Source organism: Camelus bactrianus, chromosome 11, assembly GCF_048773025.1.
Source record: "Camelus bactrianus isolate YW-2024 breed Bactrian camel chromosome 11, ASM4877302v1, whole genome shotgun sequence".
Taxonomy (NCBI): domain Eukaryota; kingdom Metazoa; phylum Chordata; class Mammalia; order Artiodactyla; family Camelidae; genus Camelus; species Camelus bactrianus.
The window spans coordinates 8633468-8652107 of record NC_133549.1 but is presented as its reverse complement, the minus strand read 5'-3'; the positions used below and the strand labels follow the sequence as shown (position 1 = coordinate 8652107).

General features: G+C 46.1%; 1 protein-coding gene across 4 annotated transcripts in view; it reads right to left on the bottom strand.

The window, feature by feature from the left end:
- SIPA1L2 (signal induced proliferation associated 1 like 2) overlaps nt 1-18640 on the bottom strand; it is a 194053-nt gene that overhangs the window by 58621 nt on the left and 116792 nt on the right. For all 4 annotated transcript variants that reach the window (XM_074373151.1, XM_074373155.1, XM_074373152.1 and 1 more), the window contains exons 3-6: nt 17489-17622; nt 15179-15367; nt 9645-9819; nt 5610-5713 (exon numbers count right to left, since the gene is read on the bottom strand). In XM_074373151.1, coding sequence (XP_074229252.1) covers nt 5610-5713; nt 9645-9819; nt 15179-15367; nt 17489-17622 — 602 coding nt within the window. The remainder of the gene's footprint in view (nt 1-5609; nt 5714-9644; nt 9820-15178; nt 15368-17488; nt 17623-18640) is intronic.

Below are 18640 nucleotides of genomic sequence, written 5' to 3'. Positions count from 1 at the left end.
GGAAATGGAAGGGCAGAGGGCGAGGCAGCCCATAAATCAGGACAGCCCAGCAAGACACGGAGGTGAGTCAAGCCCCTGGTCGCCAAGACGCTGTCTATTTTGGAAATTAAGGAATGACATCTTCCAGGCTCTTCCAGACAGGAGAAGCTCCCAGAACGTTTTCAGCGCCAAGAGAACCAACTCAGTGTCTCCAGCCACAAGCATGAGTTAGTAAATATTGTGTTAGATTTTCACAGTTGACTCTACCAAATTCCCCAACACTTGATCCAAGCTGTGAAACAGGACTAAGCTCTTGTCATGACAAGGAAGGTGAAAATGTGACTCTTCACCCAATTCCATGACAAAAAGCATACAGATGAGACCAAAATAGCAACCTTGGGGTGTATTTCCCACGCCTTAAACAAACGTCAGGGTTTTGCAGGTCCAGCTTTAACTCGGAGCAGCCATCCAAAGCAAGTGAGAACCAGCACCCCTCCGGCAGCCACACACACGTGAAAAACACCACCAAGTTCCACTCGGTCGGATCTGCTCACCTCTACCCAAGCAGGTTCATTTGCTCAATTATTTTTTTTTTTTTAAACCTAGCAAGATAGGAAAAAGGAATGTCTGGCACCTAATTCTGGAGGAGAGCGGAACAGGCTGTGAAATATGAAAGAGAAACAGTCAGGATGTGGCTCAGAAGAAGTCTCTAAGAGTCAGTCAATGACGAGGAAGCTGAATTTGAAACTAGAGCTCTCCAGAGAGTTTCTTGTCTTAAGAAGCAGGTATGTGAAAAGCAGCATGATTTCAAAGAGGAAACTGCATCAATTAACGATTATCTTGCAAGTTTTGAAATTCAGAAAGACGAGCTCAGAAGTGAGCAAAAAACAAAATGCATCCCCATTTAAATAAACAAACAAACAAAAAAAACAGTTGTAAGTTCTGGATCTCAGTCCTCGGAGTGGATCTAAAAAGTCCCGGCAGGTAGAGCAGGGCTGACAAAGGCGGGTCTGGCCTGATGCTTCTGCAGTCTGATCTCAGCGCACGCCCTCCCCTTCTACACACCACCTCGCTCCGGAACACGCCTGCTTGCTTTTGCAGGAGGGACTGACCTTGAGCTTGCTAATTCCTCGCTGAGAAAGGTTCTCCCCTTTACTTAGAGGGCTAGCTTCTCCTCCTTCAGAGACCTTCCTCATTTTGCACGCAAGCACACACAACTCACACACACAGACCCTCAGACACTCTATACCCAAGAGTGTGCACCCGTGATGAGAATTTTGCTTTGATTCTTAAGAGACATCTAGAATTTCCTGTGGAAAGACACGGAAATAGTGAACATGGAACAGTAGTCTGAGTATTAGGAGAGGGAAAAGCTGCACACATTAGAATATAAAAGATCTAAACTTAGAGAAAAGAGAGCCTCGCCCCTGGGCTCCCACAAAGAAGTGACTGCCAGTCACCACTCTCATCTCAGATCAGCAAGATCTTATCAAATTTAATCACCGTCTCAAGGTTACCACGTTATATCACCAAACACATCTTTTATATAAAACTTTTTACCAACAGCAAGTAAATGGACAAGCCAGTAAAGCAAGACTGACGATGTGAGAAATGGAGAAACGGAAATGAACCAAGAATGGGGATTTTTAATGATTTATTAACACGGTAAAGATCAGGAAGGATGATGAAGACACACGTATTCCTCTTCTGATCCCAGGCAACACCAGCCCTTTTTCTAAGCAATAATTCTTATTATCTGGTATACGTGTACATTATTTCTGGCCCCGGCAATAAAGCTAATTGTGGAAAGCTGAATAATAAGCATTTTGTTCTCCCCCAATATTCCGGATTATTATTTACAGATGCACCCAAGAGCAGTGGGGACCTGCTTGGACATCACTTAATGAGGGTGACTCCGCCAGCGTGAGTGGTTCTGCAGCCATACCAATTAGGGGCTCACAGAAGTGCGTACACACACCTTTTAAGGCAGGGGTTGGCCATCTGTCTAAATTATCTGGAGAAGGGGTTCCTGCCCAGCTCAAGCTTAACAAGCTGTGTCCTCATTATGTCTGTAGGTGCCATCCCTAGGCTAGGACCAGAATTCTGCACGCGGAATCTCAGAAACCCAGGGGTTTGGTCTTATTCCTAAGCGACCTCCATGGAGCTCGGACACCCCAACCAAGCAGAGCCGTTCAAACTTGACATGTGCATTAAAAAATAATAATAATAAAGTTTACTACGTGCCAAGAACCATGCTACCTTTATCGGTCTTCTATGTTCAGTTTGAAGAAAAGGTTTCTCTGCCAAAGTGAAGTCTGAAGCTAACTGATGGGGTTCCTACCACTGGTAACACCGCTTGAGAGCTTACCTCTGATCTGTTGGAAGGATCGGCCCGTGGGGGAGACAGCCCTGGGAAAAGTGGACTGACTGCCAGCAGGCCCAGAGAGAGACCTGGGGGCATCAGGGAAAACACTGCAAGAACCAGCTTCCTTATCGCGCCCTGGGTCTGGCTAGGTTTTCCCTGTAAGAGGCAGGCATTCCAAAGACTGAACTTTTTGCAACTGTGGTGAACTCTCTAAAGACTTTGAGTACATCTCGGGATCAGCTTTCAGCTTGATTTATTACCAGAACAAACACAAGCAATCCTATCTGATGTGGATGCGTCTAGACCAGTTAAATGGTCACAAACACCGTGGTGCTAATGAGGCCAAAGTTAGAGGCATGATTCATGGACAGACCAGTTAACGCTGCTGAGTTCTGTGGCCTCAAAGGGCAGTCATGAGCCCAGATGGTCATTTCAGACACTTATGCCCTTGGTATTAACACAATGTGTGGGTGGGGTTCCAGGACTGCACGGTGCCACGGTCTATCTATGAACAGAATATTCTGACAACTCGTGGTTAGCAAAATATTAAATGCCAAAGTAAAAAATCATTTTCTGTCATTATTGCTCAATTAGTCGCTTACTTTCTGAACTATTCAGACCTTAGCTTTTCGTAATAGATCTTGAGGACTGGGAACAGGAAGATGAAACACAATTAAGTCATCTGCAACATTCATCCTCCGTATCTCCTAAGGGATAAAATGATAAGAACACCTAAAATTTATCTAGCACATTCGGTGCCAGGCGCTATTTTAAGTGTTTTACTGATATGAACTCATCTGATTCTAACTATCACCTAAGAAAGGCTCATTAACTCCTTCCACAAATGTTAGCCGACTACTTACCACATTCTGGGAATGTGTCTGCGGGTAGAGGGCATCTCGGTGAAGAAAAGAGTAAAAGCCTCTGCTCTCAGTGGTAAAGGAAACTCAAGCACAGAACATTTGCCCAAGGTTGCAAGGCTAGTAGCTGGGATTCCTAGCCGGGAAGTGGGGCTCCAGAATTCTTGCTTTTAACAATTACATTTTTCTGCTGAAGATTTTTGTCCAACTTAGAAGAAGGAAGCCTCAAAGAAGGCCCCAGAATCACAGAATTCTAACACTAGGAGGGAGATGTCACGTACCATCTTGTCCACACACGCTCATGTGTGTTGCACCTCCCCGGATCCAAACCCCAGGAATGTATCTCAGAAACACAGCACTCTCTCCATCTGAGCCCGGGTGTAAAATCCTTCTCAGTGCCGGGCCCCCGGCACCCGCTGTTGGCCATCTAGACTGTGCTCTCCTTATGCAAATATCCAATTTCTTGAGAGACAAAGACACTTACCCAAGTTCTCAAGGCAAGGGACTGACTGCAAGGCCAGAACACAAGTCTAACCTCTCCTGTCCCACTCAACACTCAGCACTTCATATACTACGATGACTTGCCCACATCCCATATGGAGTATACAGATTTCTCAAAGACATGCATGACTACATATACTCTAGTAAGAGCAATTAAAAAACCAAAATCAACAGTTTTTTTTTTTTTTACAGTGTTCACCTCTGATCCATCAAGCATAATTTATTCAATGCTATGAATACTCACTCGGGTTAAAAAACAAAACCAAAAATGGAATCAAACAAGGCTTTAGTTTGTAATGTACAGGCTCAATGTACCGGTTTTTTTTTTTTTTTTTTTAAATAAAACCTCCCATTTGGGAAGCTGAAAACCCCCATGCATTCCACTCCCTGTCCCCCATCCTTCCAGCCACACTTTTACATGTGGGGCTTTTCAGGGGTGGTTCGGTGAAAAAAAGTCAAGTACAGAGAACTCATAAAACCACCATTGTAATAACTCTTTAATGAAGGAGGGTGGGGGAAGCCAGTTTTGAGTTCTGGTAATAGTACCGTCAGGCGGACTTCCACATTCCTGAGGTGCCCCTCGGGGAAGCGGCAGGGCTGATTCAGTTTGGAGCCCAGTGACTCAGGGCACCGGGGAGCTGGAAGGGCCACTGAACACTCAAGGAGTGGGGGTCAAGGAGCACTCGCTGTATTTCCATGAATGTCCTGACAGGTCATCTTGGCCTGAGTCAGCCTTACGGGTTTTCTGGGCAACAACCCACACAGACTTTAATTCCCGGATGATTCAGAGCTGCAGGGATCTCAGTGAAGCTTCTTAATATCTAATGAGTCTCTATGGCATTATTCCAGATACACTTCTTAAGTGCTGAGATTCCTTTAGAACATCTATAGATACACGCATGTGATCTAGTGATTGTAACGCCATCTCATAAAAAACATAAAGATATGAGATCAAAAGACAGCTCCTCTCAATGTAGTGGGCAGAGCTCCGATTACTAGGAAAAACTGTAGAAAATGCAGGAAAGGCGAGGGACTGAGGTTAAGGATTAGGTAGAAAAACCCATCTAGCAATTACCACGAGAAGACGAATAAACAGAGGAGCTGTGGTCCCCAGTGTGAGGACCTGGGGCTGAGGACCAGCGGCCTCCTTCTCCTTCCAGCTGTTAAGATCCAAGGTGGTTCTTGCAACTGGGGGACGGGGCAAGGGGCCTCTTGGGAAAAACACATCCTTTGACTACCTTCACTGAATTTCATGAGCATTCAGAAAAAAAGAGAAAAAGCAAGAAAAAGTTCTCTGCAACAAGTAAGTTTCATTCATTGGACAAACATTTACCCAATAACCACCATGAAGTCTGTGGTGTGTCAGGTTAGAGAAAAGGAGTGTGGTTAAGTGATGCAGGAGACTAAGCTTTTAAGCATGAAGGCAAACTTTGTTTGGACCCTGGCTTTAACCCTAATACAATCAAACACCCTAAATCTAAAGAATGCCACGAATGAATTACAAGATTTATTCTCGCAATATTTTCTATATATAAATAAGTTCCTGATCCATATGCAGAAACCGAAGTTCGGGTAACACAGTTGACTTTTTTTTTTTTTGTAATTAATACCGTTGAAAGCAGTTTCCCTTAAGATGTTGCCTGGCAAGCAATACAGGTGAGTGTGGAAGAGTTTCTGAGTTTTGTAAGAAAAAAGTGTAAGGAAAGCTTGTGCAATGATACTCCCGTTAAAACCCAAAGACTTCCAAATGATAAAAGAGCCAAAGATTATTAATGCCATTCAAGAAAAAAAAAAAACTAACGATTTCTGACAAATCCTAAATACATTAGCACCATACGAGGGCTGCGTTCCAAGCCAGCACCTGACGCGGGAGGAGGGAGGGGAGGACGAAGGGGAGGACGTACCTGCTGTCTGTTGTTGGGCATGTGGGGGAGCATGGTGGACACGTGGAACATGAGTTCGTAATCTTTGTACGTGGTGTAGAGGGAGTGCGTCCCCGTAGAATCCGCTGCAAACAAAGATTCATCACAAGGAGAAGTTAGCAAGTGCAGAATGACCCACATGACGCTTAGGGGTCGTTAGTACAAAAGGCAACTCAACGGAAAAGAGCAAACCGGCCGAGTCTAAATGATCGGCCTCTTGGTGGACATCCCACTGTCTCAGGCGCTGTCTCTGTCACTGTGCAGCCAACTCCTGCACCCTGGGTTTTCTATCTGCTTCCTCCGCCTGCTTTCTACTGCACACAGGCCTCGTTTCGCCTGTCTTTCCTCCTACATTCTTGCCTTCGCATGATTGATCCAGAGGAGCCACGTGGGGCGCGGTGCGTCAGCAGGGGGAGTGCGGGGGAGCAGAGGATGGATGGGGGCTCGTGCAGACCTGGATGTTATTACTAGACGGGCCTGAGCCAGTGAGAAGTTATCCTTGCCCCCTCGTGTGCATGCATGTGTGTGTGTTTACAGTTAATTCCTAGCTATCCTTGGGTACCTGACCCTCCAGATCCCAGAAAAATGAAACAGGATGGACTTAATATGGAAATGGGGTCAACGAGTGTGAAAGCTTCCCTTCCCTGAATGATGAAAAGCATTTTCTTCTCTTTTCAGCTGGTCACAGGATGATGCAGTCACGTGATCAAGACCGTGGAGAGTGGATGTGGTCCCTTCCTGTGTGTTCTGCACTGACACGTGTTAAAAGCCTATGGCATCTGAATCCCATTCATCATACAGCTATTCATCTTCTGAAAAGCAGAAGGGTTCTGTGTGGATTCAAAACCCATGTGTGTTATCAATCGATTACCTCGGACTGAGAGTTTCAGACACCCAAATCATCGTGGCGACTACAGAACGTGTAAGTAATAATTTTAGGATGGAGTTTTCAACCACATTGCATACAGATAAATAAAGACAAAAAGATAAATAGAAATTAAGATGTAAACAGAATTCAGGGCTGCCTTTCTCAATCCCTGACCTCTATACGTTTTTCGACCTTTTAAACAGCAGGGAACAATCCTGCTCAATATTACTTAAAACAAACTTCACTCCACTGTGTTTGCTGGGGAAAGTCCAAGTAGTCATCTTGGGCTAACCTCTTCTTCATCCGAAAATTGAAAGTTTTACTGTAAAAACATTAAAACATTTAACTTTCATGGGCCTTTATTATTTTCTTTCTAAATCATGCAACATGTTTTTATTTCTAATACTTACATCTGACTCAGAAATAGTCCTGAAATCCTCTAGGAAAAGTATCATATACGGTTTGGCAATGAAAATGTCCTCACAGAGGGCAATTTCATGAGTAAGGGGGGTATTTTTTAAAATGTTTATGTACGTATATTGATCAATCAACTTGCAGCTGGTCGGGGAGGATACTCACTTAATGAGCTGTAGAGCATCTAATCCCCAAATAAAGACCTTTTCTCTTCTAGCTATTCATTTAATGTGTATTTGTTATTTCTCATAGGACTTCTTAGAGAGTAACCTTCCATTTCAACTCTCTCGGCTCAGGACCTTGAGCGTGAACGTGGCTTTGGGAGTGAGCAGGCCGGGGCATGAGAGAAGGGTGACCGTTCCTTTCCACGAAGAACTGGTTCACTGACAACGATACTGAAGGTCAGGGAGGCACTAGCCCCGCAGGGGCAATGACTGTTACTATGCTTGAAATTCAGGAAGAGCAAGGCTGACAGATGTTTAGTGGTCTAGCCGACAGGCTTCAGCTTCAGGAAATTGCAATGAAGAAAGAAAAATGCAGGTTTTGGACGGGGGAGGGAGGGACACTTTTTAAAAATGTGATCACAATCTGTCCATCCCCAGCAGCGCTTCACATGAATTTCAAAAATGAAGTATTTTAAAAAGCTTTCGTCTCAAAACATCAGTATGGGAATGGGGTGTCCGAGGGCTGGCTACAAATATTCCTATTCAAAAAGAGACGGAGGGCCATGGTGGTGGTCTCTGGATTTATCATTCTCTGCACCCAACCAAAGAAAGGCTGCCCGTGGCCCAGGGTCCATTCACCACAGGTGAGCAGGGCACCTCCGTGGCTCACAGCCCCTTTCTTCCTACCTAATTCAACTTTGAACTTAAGGGAGGAACAAACCATTTTCAGGCTGGAAGGGACATCTCAGATAAGCTAGCTCAACAATAAATTTCCCTTATGAAGAAATGAGGCCCAGATTTGACCAAAATCCTGTGGGCAAACAGAATTAAAACTGAAACACAATTCTCCTGAATTTCAGAAGGAAGATTTTTTTCCCTTTTTGCCCATGGCATAAAAGATATTATTTATATTTCACCATTGCATGACACATAATTCTTAGAAACCTCCACTCCACTAATGGAAGATCACGATTTCCTTGCATCTCACAGGACACCTTGCTCCTAAAAATAAAAGATTCGTTGATGATCAGAATCCTCATGTCAAAAGCTTGTTCTTGTGTTAGCATTTCCTTGAGCTAAGGTGCTGAGCACTGCACCTGTAACGTATTAAAGACATGTCTTGGGTCTTAAAAATTCAAAGCAGATGCCAATTCTATACACTGGAAAATATCAGCATTATCTATGTTGTAGTTTTATAGAAAGTACAGCTCAGAAGCTCTTAAAAGGTTTCCTCCACCCAGCCCACTGCAGAGGGATGGCAGAAATGTGTAGGAATGTGCCCACGTCGGCTCTGCAGGAAGGACATCCCTAAGGGCAGCAGCTTAGCACCTCTGGGGGGTGTGTGATGGTCTGGAGGTAAAGGGGAGTTTGCCAAGAAGAAAGAAGAAAAATCAGAAAAGATCTCACTGATCTTTCTTAAAGTAGTTGGACATTCACAATGGGTGTCACAAATTATTTTCTAACCCTTGCATTTCTAAGCAATGAGCAAAAGGCATCCAATTTAAGTCAAACTGCAACCTTGGCGCACAGGGAAGACATGCAGTGGCCCACGTGTGAGTGAACGCCATCTCCAAGGTCTTGTGATGTATCCTCTAAGTGTAACTTTCAAAAACGGATCAAAACTCCAGAACTGATGACAGGCCAGGTGCACGGAGACCACCAGTACCACCCTGAGCTAGGCAAGTGTCCCCGAGGTGAGTGGGCGCTAGGGGCAGGGGACCGCAGGGCCTTGGTTCCAGTCCTGGCTTGGCCACATGCTAACGCTGCAACAGGGAAAGTATCCCACATCACTGCTCCTACCAGGAGGGGCTACACGCTCTCCCAGAGCCTCCAGCTTCAGAAGCCATTGGCTCATCCTTCATTAAAACAGCAAGCAGTGAATTGCGTGACAGTAAGCAGAACCTCCCCAAATACACCAAAGTACTCTGCCTGGTATCTTAGGTGCTGATAGCAATTAAGTAACAGTGCAAATACAAAAATAAAATACTTAGAGTTTCTGAGGACCGTAAGGAGTAAGACTGCCCACATGAAGATACAAGACAAATTCACACATCGCAGGGAGGCATAAGTCAATCTGGCATCTTAGCATTCACCAGGGCCCCCCTCAAGGGGACCTGATTGAGGGTCTTGGAAAAATAGGATGCATCAGCTTTTTAATCACGGCTTTCGCTCCCCAGGTAACACCAGGAAGGTGGAAATCAGCAAGGTCAGTGAACGTGGTAACGTTGAGTCTTTTAGAAACGAACGCAGGGTTCGTCCTTGCCGTAGTGGAACAAGGATGTGATGGAGAGGCCAGAAAAAGAGACGAGGATGTCTTAGAAGCACTGGGGAGCCTCTGCTATTGTTATAAGAGAAAAGAACTGACCTTTGGAGCTTATGTGGAACACGTACCTCCGAAGAAACAGACTTCCTCTGTTCCTCGGAGGAAATCTCAACTCTATTCCCAAATAAACTCATCAGGCTGATTCTGGGGTCAAGAACCAGGGGGCATGTGACTGCCGCTTCGATGGACATGGGATGCCTCCCTTTGGAGACTGAAGGTTCGCGCACGCACACAGATACGAGGCTTACTTTTATTGTCTAGCTGCGCTCGGTATTTGCTGAATCCTTTCAGCCGCACCCTCTGGCCCAGAAGATCAAGGAATTCTTCAAAAGCCGGACCCGCTGTCTCGTTGTTGTACATTTCCTCCTCTGTGCTCTGGCCTGCTTTGCAATAGAGGACCCCAATCTTGTGCTGAAAGCTCAGCTGAAACGCAGGAGAGAGGCAAGTAATTATTTGGCAAAAAGAAAAAAGAAAGTATCAGACAAGCGAACTTTCGGTCAAATTGAAATGACAGTTTTGTTCTCAGGGAAGTGCGCCCAGGCAATTCCCATCAGTTAAAGGCCAAAGATTCAGCAACTGTCACTGGACAAAATACTACAAATACACCACAAACCCAGAGACTCGAAAATAACAGGCTGGAGAAATATCAGACCTCCCAAGAAATAAAATGGATGTCCGCGGCCATGTAGAAATCGCCAGCTTTCCATAACAGACAGACAGGTTCAAGCATTTACTCAAAAACACAGCTGTTGAAATACTTAACCACATACCCTCCCTGTGGCAATGAGAATTATCTTCCAAGTTAGAAAGGAAAACAAGGTTGCCCGCTTTAAAAAGTTTGCCCTCTCTGGTTCCTAATGCTTTTCTGTTGCTGTTATTTGAACATTCGTGGAAATAGGAAAGGCTGTCATGAAAAAACAAATGAAATGAATGTCTGATAAGGGAAGACACCCCACTGGAAATTGTCTTACACGTTTGCAGATAGAATAGTATTTTGTTTCCATAAAAGTAACTTTGTACAATTCCAGTCATCTCTACATTTTTGACTGTCTTGGAAAGGAAACCTCTGTTAAATGCACCACAGACCACAAAGAATTTTTATAGCCATTGAAGAGTTTCAGCTGCAGTTTGATTTCCCATCCGTCCCAGATCTCGCTGGAAGCCACAATGATGCTCTCGCGCGAGGCCGGGGGAGGCCAGACCCACGTCTACGGCTTTCTTGCTTTCCCCAAAGAGAAGTGACTTCTCCTTCACCAGATCAGGGCACTTAATCTCAACACCAACAGTCTGAGCCTCCACGACCGCCAGAGTATCAGATCTCATCTATTCCCCGAAGACCTCCATCCATAACACTGTTTGCTCTCATCATCAGGCTGTAAAACAGAGCCTTCAATCAAAATTCAGAGCTGACTCTGTCAGTAAACTAAGAGAAAGCGGCACTTGCTTCCGGGAGCGGCAGTGATGACAGCCGTCCCGTGTCCACAGTGCCCAAGGACAAGACGCGGTCCACGAAAGCAGGGAAGCCGCCTGCTGGGGCAGGCTCCGCAGACCGCAGGAGAGCCTTGCTGCGCGCGGGGTGAGCTCGGAGAGGGGCAGTCACCCAACCGCCCACACGTCCCGAGCGCCCTCCACCTGAACTGGGTCTGTGCAGGACGGGAGGATGCAAAGGAAACACCCCCTGCTCACCGTCTGCCGGGATGTCTACAGTGACAGCTCCCACGGCTGGGGGACTGCGCACAGGCCTGGGGCTCCTGTCTGAGCCCTAGTCACCCACTGAAGACAAGGATCTACGCAGGGCTGGGCAGGACTGTGTCATACCCAGTATTAGGACTGAACCGAACATGTTCTTTAGCAGTGCCAAGAAAAAAAACAAAAACTGGGGGGGAGGGTAAAGCTCCGTGGCTGAGTGTGTGTTTAGCACGCACGAGGTCCTGGGCTCCATCCCCAGTACTTCCACTGTATCTCCCACGGCTGAAACACATCTTACACAGCGCAGGTAAATTCACTGTCAAACCAGGAATGCATTCCAAACTCCAAGAAAGTGGAAAGTGACAACATACCCTTTAATAATTTTTTTGAGATTATAAATCCTTAAGGACAGTGACAGAGAATTGGCCCATCCCCGCCCTGGGCAGATTTTCAGGAAATCTCCCAGGATTAGGCAGATTAGGAAAGTGGTTAAAAATAGCACCACCTGGAAGAAATTCTCAAACACCCTAACAGGTTAGCAGCAACTTTTACAAATCCTTTAAAAACTAGGGTGTTAAAAATGCTGTCTAGTATCTTTTGCAGAAAAAACATGGTATCTCTTCTGGATGTGAAACAGGAATTAGATACCATTGAGTTGCAGGGAGTTAAAATGTCACACTGTACACCATTAAGAAAGCATATCAAACAAATATAATCTCAAAAGCAGAAACAAATGAGGGGAAGTTATAGCTCAGTGATAGAGCACGAGGTCCTAGGTTCAATCCCCAGGACCGCCATTAAATAAATAAATAAATCTAATTACCTCCCCCCTAAAAAAAAATTTTAAAAAGTTAACAAAGCACAGAGAAACGCAAATCAAAACAATAATGAGGTATCACCTCACACCAGCCAGAATGGCCATCCTTCAAAAGTCCACAAATGACAAATGCTGGAGAGGCTGTGGAGAAAGGGGAACCCTCTTAAACTGCTGGTGGGAATGCAGTTTGGTGCAGCCACTGTGGAAACCAGTGTGGAGATTCCTCAAAAGACTAGGAATAGACTTACTATATGACCCAGGAATCCCGCTCCTGGGCATATATCCAGAAGGAACCCTACTTCAGGATGACACCTGCACCGCATTGTTCACAGCAGCACTATTTACAATAGCCAAGACATGGAAACAGCCTAAATGTCCATCAACAGATGACTGGATAAAGAAGCTGTGGTAATATTTATATAATGGAATACTATCCAGCCATAAAAAATTGACAACATAACGCCATTTGCAGCAACATGGATGCTCCTGGAGAATGTCATTCTAAGTGAAGTAAGGCAGAAAGAGAAAGAAAAATACCATATGAGATCACTCATATGTGGAATCTAAAAAAAAGAAGAAGAAAAGAACATAAATACAAAACAGAAACAGACTCGCAGACATAGAATATAAACTTGTGGATGCCAAGGGGGCAGGAGGTGGGAAGGGACACACTGGGATTTCAAAATGTAGAACAGATAAACAAGATTATACTCTATAGCACAGGGAAATATATACAGGATCTTATGGTAGCTCAGAGAGAAAAAAATGTGACAATGAATTATATATATGTTCATGTATAACTGAAAAATTGTGCTCTACACTAGAATTTGACACAACATTGTAAACTGACTATAACTCAATTTAAAAAATGTGAAAAATAAAATAAATAAGTAAACCTAATTACTTCCCCCTAAAAATTTTTTAAAAAAAATTAAACAAAGCACATTGTCGAGTTCAAAAAAAAAAAAAAAAAAAAAGGCAGAAACACATGAGATACGACCAGAGCTATACAATTCATCTGTCTGCTTAAAAGAAGAACCCAATGTTCAAAATTAACTCCTTGACCTCAGACTGTAAACAGGTGTTCATTAAAAATATCTACAATGTTTAGTTTAGGGAAAATTCCCGAGCACAGCAATGTTTATAACCTTCAATGCTCCTTACCGGCGTAGCTTCTGGACCTCATCTGCCAGACATTCCACATACCTGCTCCATCTGAGAGAAGACAGTCACCTATGGATGCTGGAGCATCTCCTGGGCCTTGAGGGCCTCGGGGTCCAGGCTGGGGGAAAGCAGGCCACCCACAGTGTCCCCCGCAGCAGCCTGAGGGGACCAGGGCCCTCATCCGCCAGGCACCTGCTTCACAGCAGGTATGGGGACACGTTTTCAAGGGAGAAGCGACACACACTAGGAACTTACAGGGACAACGAGCCCCCGGGGCAGCACCTCCTCTCCCCTGGCTCTCCTGTGACACGGAAGTGGATGCTGCTCTTTTCATCAATCTTGCCGGAACTCGGAGTCCCTGCACCAGCAGGGAAACACCCTCGCCATCTCTCCACGGTAACAGGACTTCCTCTGCTGCCTCACGGCCATTCCAAACACTCCACACGCGCTGTCCCCACGATGATCGTGGTCAACTATTCTGTGCACTGTATGACTTAAGAAGCCAACTGCTCAGGGTTCAAGTTTCGGCTTGGTTTAGTTGTTTTTTCTTTTTTTTTTTTTAATATGGCAGCCTTCATTCTTGAGACAGACAGAACTCAGGATTACCCACTCTGAATGTCCCAGTGCCTGATTCCTCGGGCTGAGAACACAGCGTCAGCTCATTAAAGCAATGACATCTTCATCTCTTCTTAGAATTCCAGCCGTCTGAGTATCAGACTCCACTCAAATACCGCAGTGAGTGTCACTGGGTCAGCCAAGAAATACCTCATTCTGCCTTCACAACCGGCAACAGCATGTTCCTTGGGAAACTCTGCAAGTACACATCACAACTCTCCTTTTCTTTTTAAAGCACATATTTAAAAACAAATTGACTCATTTAAAATAAATCACATACGTGTGGGCACCTGCCTCCCAGTTTTGCCTACAAATTCTCTTGCATTTGAAGGTAAAAGACCTCTTTCGGTCTTCTGGGCCACCATCTAGACCCTGCCCACTGTTAATTCCCTCCTGGACGACGGCAACAATCACATGGTGGAGCTTCAGGCCACCGAGTCTCCACCTTCACTAGCCTGTCCAGTTCCCTTCCACCAGAACAATCTTCCTAAACGACAGCTCCAGCCTCAAGGGACTGTGTTGTTGTTGTTGTTTGAACTCCCAGCCTCCCTGGGTGGGAGGCCCTTTTCTTGGAAACAAACTAGTTGTAGCTCCTAAAAGACTCACGTCTCCCTGTTGGAATGCTGCTCAAGTCCACAGGCCCAGTGTCAACGCCACCGCCTTCAGATTTGCCCCATCAGGTGCCATTTCCTCTTTTCCCAGAACCCTCGCTGCATCCAGACCTCCAAGATCCATCACCACATTGCATCCTGCAAAGGCCTTTGTGCTCTTCGTCTCAGCACCCCCGTGGGCAGGGACCAGGTCTGAGTCAGCCTCAAGCCGCCTAAGGCCTGCTGTTCCCCCATCTGTGGGCATGACGCTTTGCACATAGCGGACAAGCTTGAATGTTAGTTCAGGGAAAGGCCCAATGTGAGGTCTTTAAACTCCGGAAAAACATTCCAGCAATCTCTAATAATCATGGACCAGAGGTGCTCCTGTTAGCGGGGCCATCCTCAAACCTTGGTAAAAACAATGCAAGTCACACTCAGCAGAGGGTGTCTTATGCTCTAAGGCATCACTTTTCTTAACTAGCATCAAGGCATTTTTGGGAAAAACTAGAGAGAAAATGCTTTAAGGCATTAAAAATACATGATCTTGGTTGGGGGGTGGAGGGATAAATTGGGAGTCCAGGATTAGCAGATACACACTACTATATATAAAACAGATAACAAGGTCCTACTGTACAGCACAGGGAACTCTATTCAATAGCTTGTCACAGCCTATAATGAAAAAGAATGTGAAAAGGAATATGTATATTACTGCATTACTACGCTGTACGCTAGGAACTGACACAACACTGTAAACCAACTATACTTCAATAAAGAAATTGAAAAATCATTTTTAAAAATACATGATCTTAAAAGAAAACTGGATGGGAAAACTCGCAAACACTGAGAGCCACGGACACAGAGTCCCACCCCACCCCCCGACACGTACGGTCTCAGACACGATACTCACTCCTTGTTCATCGAGCTTGAGCAGCTGCTCCGAGACCTTGGGAGAGTTGGAAGCCTGTCTCAGGCACTGGATGCTCAGCTCAGGAATGACATATTCCAGAACCTCTTTGAGGGGCAGTCCCCGTGCGGTGCCATGCCTTGCCGTAGAAGGGATGGCATCTTCTAAAATTGCTCCTCTCAGTGTTGTTAGCTGCAGGTGCAAGAAATAACACCTTGGTTAATAGTTATTCCTGGTTTACCTCTTTAAAGCGTAGCTTTTTAGGTACCTTAAAAAAGAAAAAAGAGGACACTAATGAACTCATCTACAAAACAGACACAGACTCACAGACATAGTAGACAATCTGATAGTTACAGGGAGGGCGGGGAAGGGGGTGGGAAAGGATACATTAGGAGTTCAAGATCTTCCAATATTAACTACATATAAAACAGATAACACGTTTATACTGTAGAGCACAGGGAACTATATTCAATACCTTGTAGTAACCTGTAATGAAGAAGAATATGAAAAGCAACCTATGTATGGATATGGGTGACTGAAATGTTATGCTGCACACCAGAAATTGACACATTGTAACTGACTATTTCAATTAAAAAAAAAGGATGACTAAGAAAAGAAGAAAAGGGCCAAATGGGAAAAAAAAAAGAGGAAGAAAATCAAGGCTCTTTTCAAGTGGGGCAAAAGAGACTACGAAGTTCTCAGTTTGAAAGGAAGTTCAACGCACAAATATTTTTTCAACGACAGAAGGATCCAGGGATCAGGATGCAAACAGGCGGGGCTGACATAGACGGATGGACCTGAAGCAGGGGAGGCGTGGGGTACAGCACGGCCATGGGGACAAAGACATCCCACAACTCTCAGAACCAACTCTCAGAAGGACACTCAGGAGTCGTCTGAGGGCGTGAGGCTGGCCTGGCCACAGTCTCCTCCCGGCCTCCTTTCTCTTTTTCCCGCTGCCTCTTTCCTCCACATCATCTTCTTTTCTTCTACGCTTTCTCTTCTTCTTCTGCTGGACTTTCCACTGCTGACAATTCCAGATGCTGAGAGGGGCCTTCCCAGGACACCCACGGTCGGGGGATTTGGGGCGGAGAAGACCACCACCAGGTTCCGCCTCCCGATTGGTGACATGTCCCCAAAGATGTCATGAAAGCACAATTCAGACACATCCCATCTAATCCCAGATCTGATGCACTGAGAGAGGGAATCCCAGCACTGCAACTCAAGACACCCGGCTCTAAGCCCACCTCCTCTGACCCTGGGAAGAGAGCTGTTACAGAGAAGCTGTGTGGTGGTGGTAACAACGTCCATCACCGAACGGTGCCTAATGTTTGTGTAACGCCTTGTGCACCGCGGTCCAACAGAACTTTCTGCGGTGACGAGGACATTCTCTCCCTGCACTGGCTGAGGTGGGAGCCATCTGCCCCTTTTCTTCTTCTATTGAAACTTCCACTGCTGACAATTCTTGAAGCCAAGTGGGGCCATCCTGGGATGTGCTGAGCACTTGCCCTGTGACCAGTATGACAGAGGAACTGTACTTTTAATTACCACAAATTTAAATCTCTGCAGGTGGTTAATGGCTACCGCACTGGATGGCACAGGTCAGTAACTTAAACGTGTCACTTCAAGAGTGAGCTTTTGTTCCTACGTATCCCCCGGACCCAGATCCCCGGAGCACCGGGGTGCCAGGCTGGTGCAGGGGACCGGCAAGGTGGATCTGGAAGGAGTCAGCTGAAATACATAGTCCCCTCCAACTTAAATGGTCAAGAGGATAAACGGTCAAGTGCAGGCCAGATCTAGTTCTTCATGGAAGTCCAATCTCCACCCACGTGGCTCCAACACATCGTGACATCTGTGGAACGATGGCGCTTTGCATTCAAAGCCAGCCCAGCGGGGAACTCTGCTGGGTCCCGGGTGGGATGAAGTGTGTGGGTGCACAGAGGTGCTGTCCCCACAGAGACGCCAAGCCAACGCTCAGCCCATGGGCGGCCGCCGATTTTTCTGTGTTAGATTTTAAAGTCGGCCTTAAATTCTGATGTGAATCATAGCAGTCATGTTTGTCCCCCATCTCAGGCCCGAAAACCCTGCCTCCTGATGGTTTCATCTTTTCCATCTTGTCAGGTGGCAGTAAAACTCCTGCCTCTTATTACCAGTCACTGGTTTTTCAAATTTTTTATTTGGGATAAAATAGTGTCCACCCTTTCAATTATCTTCACTGTCATGATCAACGGTAAAGACAGATGCAATACCTTGTAGCAAACAACCTAAGCAGGGAACCCGAGGCTCCCGCCCCAGACGCCCCCCGAGCACCCGCACCTCGCTCGTCCTGAAAGCCACCCGGTAGTTGAACTGGGACCCTTCCTTCTCCTTGGGGTCCTCCACCTTCTCCCTCCGGATGCTGACTGCCACAGGGCCAAGGTTCTCGTCCATCCCAAAGTAGTTCTGGTGCTCTGCGACGGAAGGAGAAAGGAACAAAGATCAGGATGGGTAGCTCTCAGCCCACATGTCCCGTCCCCGAGATACACCTCGTGGCTCTGGCACAGGATTCCCCCAAATGTGTCTGATCAAAATTTCTGCCTGCACATCAGATACACTTTCACATCTCATTTTCTACTACTTCCTCCTCTCATTCTGTTTTTGACTAGTTCGTGGGCAACACGGGCCCCAAAGCTGGGAGTTTGGTACCACAGGAACAGCATCCCTGGTACCACGGGAACAGCATCCCTGGTACCACGGGAGCAGCATCCCTGGTTACCACGGGAACAGCATCCCTGGTACCACGGGAACAGCATCCCTGGTACCACGGGAGCAGCATCCCTGGTACCACGGAACAGCATCCCTGGTACCACGGGAACAGCATCCCTGGTACCACGGGAACAGCATCCCTGGTACCACGGGAACAGCATCCCTGGAAAGAGTGTGTTGCCACGTTGGAAACTGTGAAAAGGGGAACCTGGTGACTTGAAGAACTATCACTAAACAGTTTTTCTCCAGCTGGGAGGGTCACCATTTCTGACTGACCAAGTGTACCAGAGGGGCGCTAATTAGCCACTCAGACCAGTCAGATTTATCGTGGGGAACAGTGAGGTGGCAAAGACCACCCTTTCTTTATGATGTCACTAAAGCACTGAACAGTCTAAAGCAAAACTGAGCAGCGGACAGAATGAGAGGTCATTCAGCTGCCAAATCCAACTTGCATCCACCCAACCTTTAACTTAGTTGACTATGTTATCAGCAAATCACTTCCTGCCCGTAAAGTCGCTGGACCCAGAGGGATCAAAGTGCACACAGTCTCACTGCAGGGATGAACTCTGAGGTCCTCCTGCCCACCCAGCGTGGGGATTCCCAAGGACTTTCTTCCTAAGATACGGTCACTAGTTCTTATTCACACATTCAACAAGGATGCACCAGGCACTGCCTGGGGAGCGCGGACAAGTCCAGAAAACATCCCTACTCATGAAGCTGATT